Genomic DNA, 11,604 nt, shown 5'->3' on the forward strand with positions numbered 1-11,604 from the left:
GCGCCCCCACCCCGCAAGCCCCGAGCAGAGCTGCTGGGAAGGGAGTTGCCCCCGCGTCTGCGTTTCCTCGCTGGCGCAGAACGGGAGCAGCCTCCAGGCCGGCCGACCGCGGCGTGTGGCGCCGGAGGGCAATGAAGACTGACTAGTCGAGAACGCTCGGCTCGAAGGAGAATCGGGATGATGAATGGGGCAGGTGGGAGGAAAACCGGAAGCAGCGACCAGAGCGTAGACACTGGAAGATGTCTGAAGATGCTGCTGCCACTGACAACGACAGGCTTGAGTGCCCTCGCGGGAAGTGAAGGGGCTTCTGTGAGCTGAGGCCAAGGCGATGGCGGACCTATTCCTGTGAATGTCGGTCACCAAAAAACAGCAGTAGGGGCCCGAGTGGAATCACGTATTGTGCCCAGAACCAAGGTCAGTGGGGCCAGATGACCACAGGAAGGAAGGTGCATGAATACTGCTGGCCAAAAGGGGTTGCAAAGGAGCTTGGGTGTGTGGAATAGAAAATGGGGAGCCCGCCTGTCCAGGCCAGGTATCTGGGATATTAGAAAAGTAGTCCCTGAGTTCAGACAGCAGGGGCTGGTGGTCAGGGCTCAGGCAGGTCTGACAGCAGGAGGCAGAAAGAGATTTGGAAGGAAGGTGCAACCATGGGTTGGGGAGTGTCTGGGTCAGACTGAGAAAGGGCCAGAGCCAAGATCATGTCGCTGTTGTACTTTCAGAGCTCAAGATAAGCCACAGGACAAGCTCAAGGGATTCTGGGGGGAAAGGGACCATTCAGTCCAAGACATAATCCAGAGGATGTGGGAGGTGCCCCCCCATCACCTTGGTGGCACCCATAGCCAAAGGAGTTCTCCCTCAGCACTTGTGCTCAAGGCCCTGGATGTGCTGCAGTGAGAATCAGACTCCACAGTATGAGGGCTTGGCTCATTACACCAGGCCTTGCCACATTGCTCAGCTGTCTTGAACCCTTCATGACACAAGCGCCTCTCTTCACCCAGGGACACCCACCGCCCCCTTCCTCAGGGTTGGAATCCTGAGGCTGCAAGGGTTACGCAGTTCACGCGTAGGGAGCACCCTTTGTCGCCCCTGGAGCCAGCTCCGGGCCGGGCTCTGAGGGCACGGAGGTGCTTTGGGGAGATCAAAGTACAGTGGACTGAGCGCGTGTGAGTTTTATTCTGGGCCTGGGCGGCCGTGTACTCAGTCCCCCAGCAAGATCGAGGCCTCTTGTACGTGTTGCCGGACCACACGGTCCAGTACGGTGTGCACATCTCGGGCGGCCTGGGCAGCGGCCTCTAGCACCTGCTCCAGGTGGTCCTCATGAAGCCTTGCATCCATCTCCAGCAGTGCGATCTGGCCTGAGGCTGGCAGCAGGGCCAGGGCCAGCTGGGGGCCACCAGCTGCTTCCTCCACATGGCTGAGGTCTGCCAGGGCTGTCCCATCCACAAAGCCAGCTGAGCAGGCACATACAAAGTCCCGCATGGGTATCCCGGCGTCCAGCACTGCCAGTGTGGCCACGTTCACACAAGCCGCATAGATCCCACCATCTGCCTGCAGCACCTGCAGTGACACCCCCCCCCAGTGGTGTCAGTCCATTAGGCTGCTGATGCCCGACCCCCACCCCCTCCTTCTCTCTCCCCTCCGCAGCTGACGGCTGCTGCCTGCTCACCTGCACGTAGATATCAATCTGGGAGCGAGGATGCAGCTGTGTAAGGATGGCTGCCTCAAAGGCTTGACGCAGCTGCAGGCCCATCTCGCAGGACTTTCGGTCCCCATGTGGCCGCCGCTTGCGCTCACCTGTGCTGAAGGTCGCAGAACTGTACTGACAGTTCACCAAGGCCCTGTCCGGCAGGGCTCGTGATCGCGAGCCCCGGATCTAGGGTGGGGGGGAAGGACACGTGAGCCAGGCCCACTCCTCCCAGCTCATGCTACCCCTTCCTCTGCTGCATGTCCTGAGCCTTGGCCTCCCTGCCTCCTTCCGTCCTTCCCTCTACCTCCAGCATCTCAACAAGCAACTACTTCACCTCCAAAACACGACCTAAGGGAGGGCTGCTGGGCCAGCATCTAAGCCATCATCACTCTGGATCTCATCTCTCTTAACAGGCCTCCTTGTTTCCATCCTTGACTCATGTCTTCCAAGCCATTCTCCAAACGTCAGGTCTGATCTGTCTCTTCTGCACGCCACATATGTCACGTATCTTCTAAAGGCTTCCCACCACGGGTGAGATTAAAAAAATCCTAAATGTTGTCCCTGTCTACAAAGCTCTGAGTTCTTGCCTCCCTAGAATTCCCTCAGTCTCATTTGGAATTATTTCCCATCTTCCTCACCATCAGCCTTTCTACTCTGCAAGCATGTCATGCTTATTTTCATCCTTATGCCTCCAGCGCTGGAGGGGCCATACACCCAGGCGGTTTTCTTTAAAGTCCCTGTCTTCACGGAGTTTATGTTCCAGTGGGGACACAAACGTGAGAAATAAGTTCAACCGACGTCTGAGCTGGCGGATGCAGAAAGGCAGGGAAGTGTGTGGTTGTAGGGGAGAGGAACTGACAGGTGAGTAAGGTGGTCTGGGGAGGTGACCCGCGGAGGGTGACGTCGGAGCAGAGCTGAGAAGTGAGGGAGCGAAGCGAGGGGGAGCACGCCTGGCGCCTTGAGGAGGAGCAAAGACGAGTGGAGGGCGCAGGGAACAGGGGCCGACGAGACAGGCAGGGACCACGCGCATCACACCATGAGGGCTTCGGCCGCGGCCCTACACGGAGGCCTCACCTTTCGACCCATCCCCGCCCACCCCGCCGCCGCCGCCGCCGCCGCCGGATTCCAACGCGCGCGCCCACTCGCCTCGTGAGGCCCGTAGACCACCGCTAGCGCCTTGGTGTTGCCCTGCTCGATGTAGGCCGAGCCGTCGGCCTGCGCAAACACACCCATCCGCGCCTGGATCTTGCGCAGCTCCCGGGCGCGCCGCCCGTCCACACGGTAGCCCTGGTCCGACAGCAGCTCCAGCCCCGCCATGCCGCCCGGCCGCCAGCCCCGCTTCCGTTCTCCGGAGAACTACAGTTCCCGGCGGCCCTGAGGCCCCACCTCCGACCTTCCGGGCCCACGGTTTCCGGGGCGCCGGCGTCCACTTCCGGCTCGGAGGACTGCGGTTCTCGCGGGGTTCCCTGCGGCCCCACTTTGGGCGCCCGGGGAGTTTCGGCGTTGGGGGTGGCGGCGGAGGGAAATCTGCCAAGTGTTGGGCTTGCTTCTCCGCGGCCGCCCGCGGGGGAGACCGGCTGTGCTGGCATCCTCGAGGCGGTCCCCACGACCCTGGGAGCCCCCCCCGTCCCACGCTGTCCTGGGCGCCAGGGCTTTGCGCTGCGCGCCACCAGCCCCAGCGCAGTTGACGCGCCTTGGCTTCTCTTGGACCCCCTGGAGTCTCTCCGAGGCTCGCGGGTGAGAGCAGCGGCTGCTGGAATGGAAGCATCGTTTTGTCTCTCATGGCTTCGAAGTTCTGCGACCTTAAATGCATTTATTCTCCCAATCTGAGACTCTCTGTTCTCTTCTTTTGTACAGTTTTTACATTTGTTCACTTAAAAAGGAAGCACATGATTTATGTTGTACGTACACATGGTCATATATATGAAATACAAAGTCTGTCCAGTTAATCCTGCGGAGCTCTGATTTTTTTGCTTGATACTTGCGGGGCGGATGTACGGGTAACTGCCGAGTTGGGGGCAGTGGGTGTGTGTCCACGGGCTTGGGGAATGGAAGGCTTTCTGGGTGAAGGCTGTGAATTCCCACCCAGAAAGTGTTACTTTTTTTTTTTTTAATCTAATCCTTGCCAGCTTGCAGACTGTTACTGACATCGTGTAATTCCTCTTGCATTTCCTGACCTGGTCTATTCCAGCATCTCATGTCAGTTAAGTCCACTGGAACTGCTGACGGGTCTACAGGAGGGAGAAATGAGGTGCTTTCCTCCCCAGGTGCCTCCTGTTTCCAGGTACCTCTGTGTCACTGAGGGCAAGGTCGCTAACAGAGTTCACCCGCCTTTCTCCAGCTGCGTTATTCAGCCCCTCTGCAGTACCCAGGAAGCCAGGTCCCATGCTTTCTGTTTGAACATGGAAGGATGAACTGACAGGGTTGCAACACTCACCAACAGGAAGCGACATTCACAGGGCCTAGGCAGGGGCACAGGCCCCATCCCAGCAAGGTCCACACTTGTCTTGTGCTCTCTCCCATCACGGCCAGCTCCCATAGGCAATGAAGTGGGCCTCCTTTTTCCATTTGTGAATGCAGATACCCTCATCCTTTCCAGAAAGGGATTGCATGGACCTGTGTGTCTGTTTATCCTTTGCTGCAGAGCCTTAGTGCCTTCAAGTAACAAAAATTAAATATGTCCCTATGTCTTACAGTTCTGGGGCTTGCCTGGGCTCAGCTGGGCAGCCTGCCTGCGGTCACTGCAGATGGCGACGAGCATTGTCTTGAAGGCTTCCTCCTGCACGTTTTGGTGGTAGATGCTGGCTGTTGAGCGGGACTTCACTGGGGCTATGAGATGGCACACCTACCCCTGGCCTCAGCCTCAGCGGGGGCGTCTTCTGAGCGTGACACCAAGGTGACCCCCTGAGACAAGGTGGCCACACATGGTATTTTGACACCCTGCCTCAGAAGTTGTGTAGTGTCCCTCTTGCAAGACTCTGTGGGTCAGGACAGTCATAAAGGTCTGGCAGGCTCCAGGGGAGGGTATGGACCCTGCCTCTCAGCAGGAGTGGTTCAGCCTCAGGCTATGAGAAGCGCAAGTAGAACGGACATGCTGTGTTGGTCCAGGGCCTCATTGGCCCAGGCACAGCATCCTTCCAACGCGGTGGTCTTCTAGAATACCAGGGCCTGTGGGCTGGTCAGCCAGCTGTGGCCCTGCTGGCACACCTGGTCCAAGGCCACGATGACCATCATCCTCTGCCACTTGCCGCCCTCAACCCCTCACCCTCGGCCCTTCGGCTGGACTGAGCAGGCTACCGGTGGAACCTCTTCCCTCGGCGGGTTGAGGTTTACTGTCCTGTTCGGACTAGGTCAAGGTCGCTGTAGTCCATCAGCGCAGGACGAAGGCCACAGGTATGCAGTTGGCCCTCGCAGCTCAGGATAAGCAGGCTAACATTGGCTCCGGGCCTAAGGAGCCCAAAGGGACTGAGTGGTGGCCGTTCCTTCCAGAGCACTGGAGCCCTATGTGTCCCCTGGTGGAGGGGTCCCCCCACCCCTGAGAACTCACATCTCCAACCTGGCAGCATCTCTGGTTTGGGGAAGGGCATTAAGGAAGGAGGACCTTTTGGTTCTCTGGCCCTTGTGTTCTTGTCCAAGGTACACACGTGGATGGATTTAGGTTTGGGGGCCTAAAGCTTACAAATTTGGGAGCTGTGTTGAAAAGCCAAGACCACCCCTGGATTCAGGGATTTACTATGACTCATAGAATCAGCTCATACAAATGTACTCATGGCCAACATTCAAAATTAACAAAGAGAGGAGTTCCCGTCGTGGCGCCGCGGAAACGAATCCAACTAGGAACCGTGAGGTTGCAGGTTCGATCCCTGGCCTTGCTCAGTGGGTTAAGGATTTGGCATTGCCATGAGCTGTGGTGTAGGTGGCAGAAGTGGCTCGGAGGTGGCATGGCTGTGGCTGTGGCCGGCTGTGGCCAGCTGTTGCCAGCAGCTGTAGCTCTGATTAGACCCAGCCTGGGAACCTCCATATGCCACAGGTGCAGCCCTAAAAAGCAAAACAGACAAACAAACAAACAAACAAAACCCCCCAAAACCACAACATTAACAAAGGGAAAAGTCTCATGGGGCAGAGTTGGAAGAAACCAGATGCCAGCTTCCCGAGTTCTCTCCCTGAGAAATCACACAGGACACACTCCGTCCCGCAGCAACACGTGGCCACGATGTGTGTGAACCATTCCCCACCAGAGACTCAGTGGCCAGGGCTTCTCAGGGGGCTGGTCACTGCCGCGTCCAGCGCTGCAGGGCACGGGGAATCCTGGAGGAGGGAGGGCGCAGCATAGCAAGACCCCCACGACTCTTAGATTTAGAAAGCGAGGGACCGGGAGGCACTCTGCTCCACAGAACAAAGGCGCCTAAGCTTTAGCCCTCATGCCTTTTATTAGGGACGGTGACGTAGGTTCGTGAGCAAAATCAGGTGCAGGCGATGATAAAGCTCCCTCTTAGTGGCTGTGCTCTTGCACGTGCGCCAAGTTTGTTTTCTGCCGAGTTCAGCCGTTCAGTGGTTTCCGACAGGTCATGGTCGGGCAGGCACCCTGAAGTGGACGCAGACTCCCAGAAGGCAGTTCAGCATCAGTGTTTTTTGCACAGTTTAGGTTCAGTGAGGCCCTCTTACTGGGGAGTGGTAGGAACCCTGCTGAAAACTAGCTTCCCAGAAACCAGCAACTTTGCAAAGTTCTTTTCAAGGGGGACAGTCTCAGGGCCCTCTTTAAAAAACAGAAGACAAAGGGCGTTCCCATCACGGCTCAGTGGTTAACACATCCAACTAGGAACCATGAGGCTGTGGGTTCGATCCCTGGCCTCGCTCAGTGGGTTAGGATCCAGCATTGCCGTGAGCTGTGGTGGAGGTTGCAGACACGGCTCGGATCCTGCGTTGCTGTGGCTGTGGCACAGGCTGGTGGCTACAGCTCCGATTAGACCCCTGGCCTGGGAAACTCCATGTGCCTCAGGAGCGGCCCTAGAAAAGGCAAAAAGACAAAACAAAACAAAAAAACAGAAGACAAGGTCATATGTCAAAAATCAAGTGGATAGGAGGTCCCATGTGGCCCAGTGGGTTAAGAATCCAGTGTTGTTGCTGCAGTGGCTCAGGACGCTGCTGTCACATGGGTTCAGTTCCTGGCCTGGAACCTCTGCAAGCTGAGGGTGCGGCCAAAAAAAAAAAAAAAAAAATTAAGTGAATAGAGAAAAATCCCAACATGTAACACAAAATTTTATATTTATTTATTTAGCCTTTTTAGGGCCCCACCCAATGGAGGTTCCCAGGCTAGGGGTCAATTCCAAGCTGCAGCTACTGGCCTACGCCACAGGCACAGCAGTGCTGGATCCAAGCCAAATCTGCGAACTACACCACAGGTCATGGCAATGCCAGATCCTTAACCCACTGAGAGAGGCCAGGGATTGAACCCGCATCCTCATGGATACCAGTCAGGTTCATAACCCGCTGAACCACTCTGGGAACTCCCTTACTACCTTTTTTTGTGTGCGTGTCTTTTTGTGTGTGTGTCTTTTTAGGGCCACGGTATATGGAGGTTTTCAGGCTAGGGGTTGAATCAGAGCTACAGCTGCTGCCTGCACCACAGCCACAGCAACGCTGGATCCTTAACCCACTGAGCGAGGCCAGGGATCAAACCCTCGTCCTCATGGATACTAGTCGGGTTTGTTAATCGCTGAGCCACGATGGGAACGCCCCTTATTACTTGTTTATAGCTCAGAAAAGGTGTTCTCAGGTGACAGCTCCTTTAGCTAATACTGTGTATGATTTTAGAACCGTTAAATTCGAGCAAACCTCTACAAATTTCCTTTACACATGAGTCCTAAGATTTCAGGGCCTTCGGAGGCTCTTGTCTGTGACTGATATTCGATATTTTTTGAATTGAGGACACTCATTCGCCGGGCCCATCAGCCCGGTGCGTGGCGACATGCAGCAGAGAGGGGACGCCTGTGTTCCTGGAAGCCGTTTCTACCCAGAATGACAGCCATAGCTCCACTGTGCCGGGACGTGCCTGTGCCCGCCTTACACAAGCTAAACAGACGCCCAGCTCAGCTGCCCTGAACGGGTTCCCCAGCGCCCCTCCCGTTCCATGCTGCAGGGAGGAGTGGCTGAAAGCAGGTGGCCGTGGGAAGGGACAGTCTGGACTGCGACTGGACTGTTTACTCTGGCGAATGTTCCAAACGTGCAGCCCTGTGAAGGTTGTGCTGGGGCCTGGCCTGGAAGCGCCCTGCGCTGAGCCTCACGACATCCGAGTGACCATGTCCCTGGACCCCAGACCCCCGCGGGCAGCACTGATGCGTCTCAGCAGTGTCCCTCCCCGAGAGGGGCCCGCAGCCATTTGGCAACACGGCAGGGCCTTCGGCAGACTTTCAGCATTCCAGGAGGCCGGCAGGGAATTTGGGAAGACCTGTGAGGGCCAGGGTCGTGAGCGCACAGCCACCCGTCCTCAGAGCACAGCCGTGTCCAGCGGGAGGCAAGGCCTTCGGTAAGCCCAGGATGGCAGTGCTGGCAGAGGGGCCGTGCGTGCGCAGGGAGGGCAAAAGTCGTGCCCATAACGGGGCGGGGGGAGCAGTTTGGTGGAAGGGGCCCGAGGGCGGTGTCTGCTGCTGCAGGTGGGGGTTTGCGGTGGCAGTGGGACCCTTGCCGAGCCACCACCTACCACTGCAGCTTCTCATGGGCCTTGGTATAAGCAAAGCTTGGACATCTCTGTCTACGAAGTCCAAACCTGGGCCCTTCCAAAGGCAGCTACTCCCGCCTGCCCCGCCTGTGCGACGGTCATGCTGTCGTTTCGTTTAATGTCTCATGACGTTTTGCTTAAGAGCGGACATTTTCGGTGGTCTAGTCTAGCCACTCCGGATTATGGTCAGCCAGTCCCTCCTTGGGCTTGTTGTTCTTGCTGTTTTGTTAATTCATCCGTCCAATGGCTCGTCAGGACCAGGTCTGTGACGTTTGCCCCTCCGCAGCAGCTTCTCATGTCACCACTCAGCACCTCCCCCCACGCGGGTTCTCACATTTAAGCCTGGCTTTCCAGAAGTCACATCCGAGTCAGCACAGCTTAGGGCTCAGCCGCCCCAAGCCAGTGAGGTGCTGTCCTCTGCTGATGAATCCCGTGCAGTTGGGGTCACCGCCCCATGTCCAGCCAGTGTAACGGGCTGAGGAGTACCCCCTAGAGATAGCCGGTGCCAGTTCCCGAAGGCTGTGAACATTACCACACATGGCAAAAAACACACTTTGCAGGCATAACGAAGATGAGGATTTTGAGAAAGAGAAAGTGCCCTGGAGGACCCAGGTATAACCCTGAGTGACCCTGAAGGGCGGGTCTTTGGTTACAGAAACGAAGCAGAGGAGCTCCCGTCACGGCGCAGTGGTTAACAAATCCGACGAGGAACCATGAGGTCGCGGGTTCGATCTTTGGCCTCGCTCAGTGGGTCAACGATCCAGCGTTGCCGTGAGCTGTGGTGTATGTCACAGATGCGGCTTGGATCTGGCATTGCTGTGGCTCTGGCGTAAGCCGGTGGCTACAGCTCTGATTAGACTCCTAGCCTGGGAACCTCCACATGCCGCAGGTGCAGCCCTAGAAGAGACGGAAAGACGAGAAAGAAGAAGAGAAGAAGAGGGAAGGAGTTCCCCGATGGCACAGTGGGTTACGGTTCCCACCTTGTGGCGGAAGCGGCTTGGACCACTGCTGTGGTTTGGGTTCACCCCTGGCCCAGGAACTTCCACATACTATGGGCGAGGCCCAAAAAACAAAAAAGAGAGAGAGAGGAGAGGAGGCTGACTTTGGAGGCAGAGATCAGAGTGATACAGCCACAAGCCAAGGAATGCTGGACGCTGGACATGGCAAGGAACCTCCAGAAGGAATGACCTGGCTAACACCTAGACTTTAGCCCAGAAGACTCAATTTGGACTTCTGGCCTTTAGAACTGGAAGAGAATGAGTGTGTGTTGTTTTAAGCTTTCACATTTGTGGTAATGGACTTGAGCTTTCTCGTAATTTCTTCCCACTGAGATCACCAACCAGGCCTGGAGGCGCTGTCCTTCCCTGGGTATGGCCTAGGGACATGATGGCCCTGACCCACGGCGGGTGGGGAGGGCAGGCCTCGTCTTCTCAGCTTGAGACCCCTTAAGATGCTGTGCTGGCCATGACCACCTCTGGAACTGTGCAGAGTCACCCAGTCCCACAACCTGGCATGGGCTGGCGGGGATGCTGCAGTGGGTGGCCAGATGTTTGGGCAGGGAAGCCTGAATCTTGGACCCTCTCTCCCTGCTACACCGCTGTGCTAGGCTGGGGTGAAGACACCTCTGTCCTCTAGGAGGAGCCTCCTAGAGGGATTCCTGGCCTGGGGGAGGTCTGGCCTTTCTTATCCTTTGGCCCTCAGGGGGCCAAAGGTCAGAGGTCAGGTGCACCCTGCTCCTGGTGATCAGAACTGCGGGGCCTTGGCTCTGAAGCCCCGGAATGTTGCTGAGGCCCGGGGTTAGGAGCAGCTGCTGATCTCACAATGGCGGGGTCCCATGTCCCTGGCCAGCGCGTTGCCAGCTGCTGGCAGCTGCCACCCACCGCTGCTGGGCATGTCCCTCCTCAGCAGCTACGAGGGCCTGAGGCAGGAGATCCAGCGGCTGGCACAGGAGAATGAAGAGCTTCGGCGGCTCGTGCAGCTCATCCAGGAGAACCAGGAGCTGAAGCTGGTGCTCAAGAGTCGGGGCAGCAGCCTGGGCTTCTGCAGCTCTGGGCTCCTGGCTGAGGTGGCTGCCAGCCCTCGCCTGCCTCGGCGCCGAACCATCAAGTTCAAGAATGCTGAAAGAGGTGAGTGTGAGCACTCCAGGGGCCCAAGGATGGTCTTCTCAGAGGCTGGCAAGTGCCACTCACTCAGCTGTGCCATGACAGTGAAAAGCAGGGGGAGACCCCTGCTCCTGTGGGGCAGGTGCTGACAGGTGCTGGCAGGGGCCGCGGAGGAAGGGGCAAGGGGCGGAGTGGGGGTCTCTCGTCCGGGGTGCAGAAGGGAGACGGTGAAATCGCTGAGAAAGTGACATCAGAACAGGTGGACTGAAGGGAGGGAGCCAGGAGGCTGCCCTTCAGCCGTCATCATGCAAGGCGGCCAGACGCCACCCAGTCAGTGCCAAGCCTTGTTGCTGCCTGGGTGCAGCCCACCCCCCTCTCCTTCAAGAGCCAGCAAGGCTCCAGGAAGCAGGGATGTCCAAGGTGGGGTGGGACCGGGGGAAAGCCAGCGCCCTGTCTGCCTGGTACATCAGGCGGGCAGCCCCTCACTTGCTGGGCTTGGGGAGCCCCCTGCCCCCACCACTCCTTTTCTGGAGGCCCTCAGAGCTCAAGCCCACCTCAGGCCTGGCAGGCACAGCAGCAGCTTTCAGGTCTCGGGAAACAGGCCGCAGAGGGGCAGCCATCCGCCCCGTCACGGGACTGACCAGGCCTCTGGCCACATCAGCCCGAGTGTCGCAGGATCGCTTGGGGCGTGCGCGTGTGTGCGTGTGTGTGCGGGGGGGGGGGGGGGGGGCTTCTCCCGGGCTCGCTCAGCCCCTCAGTTCCGCCCTCCCTGTCACCCCCGCCCTGTCCCCCACAACTGCCTGGCGCTGGACAGCCCGCTCCCGCTGCCCCCTGGACCTGGAGGAAGGTCCCCCGGGCACCCACGCTTGGCGAGCTCCGGGCGGCCGGAGGAACAGGTGCCGGGAACGGGTCGCGGGGAAAGCGCCGCTCCCGCACAGCGCCGCCCGACTTGGGTTCGGGCTGGAAGCTCCCTCCGCCCCCGGCCCAGCTCGGGCCCCGCCCTGCCGTCCTCCGGGCGGCTAGCGGCCGAAGGAGGGGGCGGCTCCGGGCAGCCCGAGCCTGACGCAACCGGGAGAGCCCGGCGCGCCGGGACCGGT

The 11,604-nt window shown here is 58.4% G+C and overlaps 1 protein-coding gene and 1 long non-coding RNA gene across 2 annotated transcripts; one reads left to right on the top strand and one right to left on the bottom strand.

The window, feature by feature from the left end:
* Positions 14 to 3,322, top strand: LOC102163278. The gene is made up of 2 exons (XR_002343672.1): positions 14 to 414; positions 2,101 to 3,322. It is a non-coding gene; the product is annotated as an uncharacterized LOC102163278 (long non-coding RNA).
* EXOSC4 (exosome component 4) lies at positions 697 to 3,040 on the bottom strand. The gene is made up of 3 exons (XM_003125451.4): positions 2,834 to 3,040; positions 1,667 to 1,873; positions 697 to 1,557 (listed from the first exon to the last, which is right to left on the bottom strand). Exons 1-3 carry the CDS (start codon positions 3,002 to 3,004, stop codon positions 1,198 to 1,200), a joined length of 738 nt encoding a protein of 245 aa, XP_003125499.1. The 5' UTR covers positions 3,005 to 3,040; the 3' UTR covers positions 697 to 1,197.

The sequence above is a fragment of the Sus scrofa genome, chromosome 4 (assembly GCF_000003025.6).
Source record: "Sus scrofa isolate TJ Tabasco breed Duroc chromosome 4, Sscrofa11.1, whole genome shotgun sequence".
NCBI lineage: Eukaryota > Metazoa > Chordata > Mammalia > Artiodactyla > Suidae > Sus > Sus scrofa.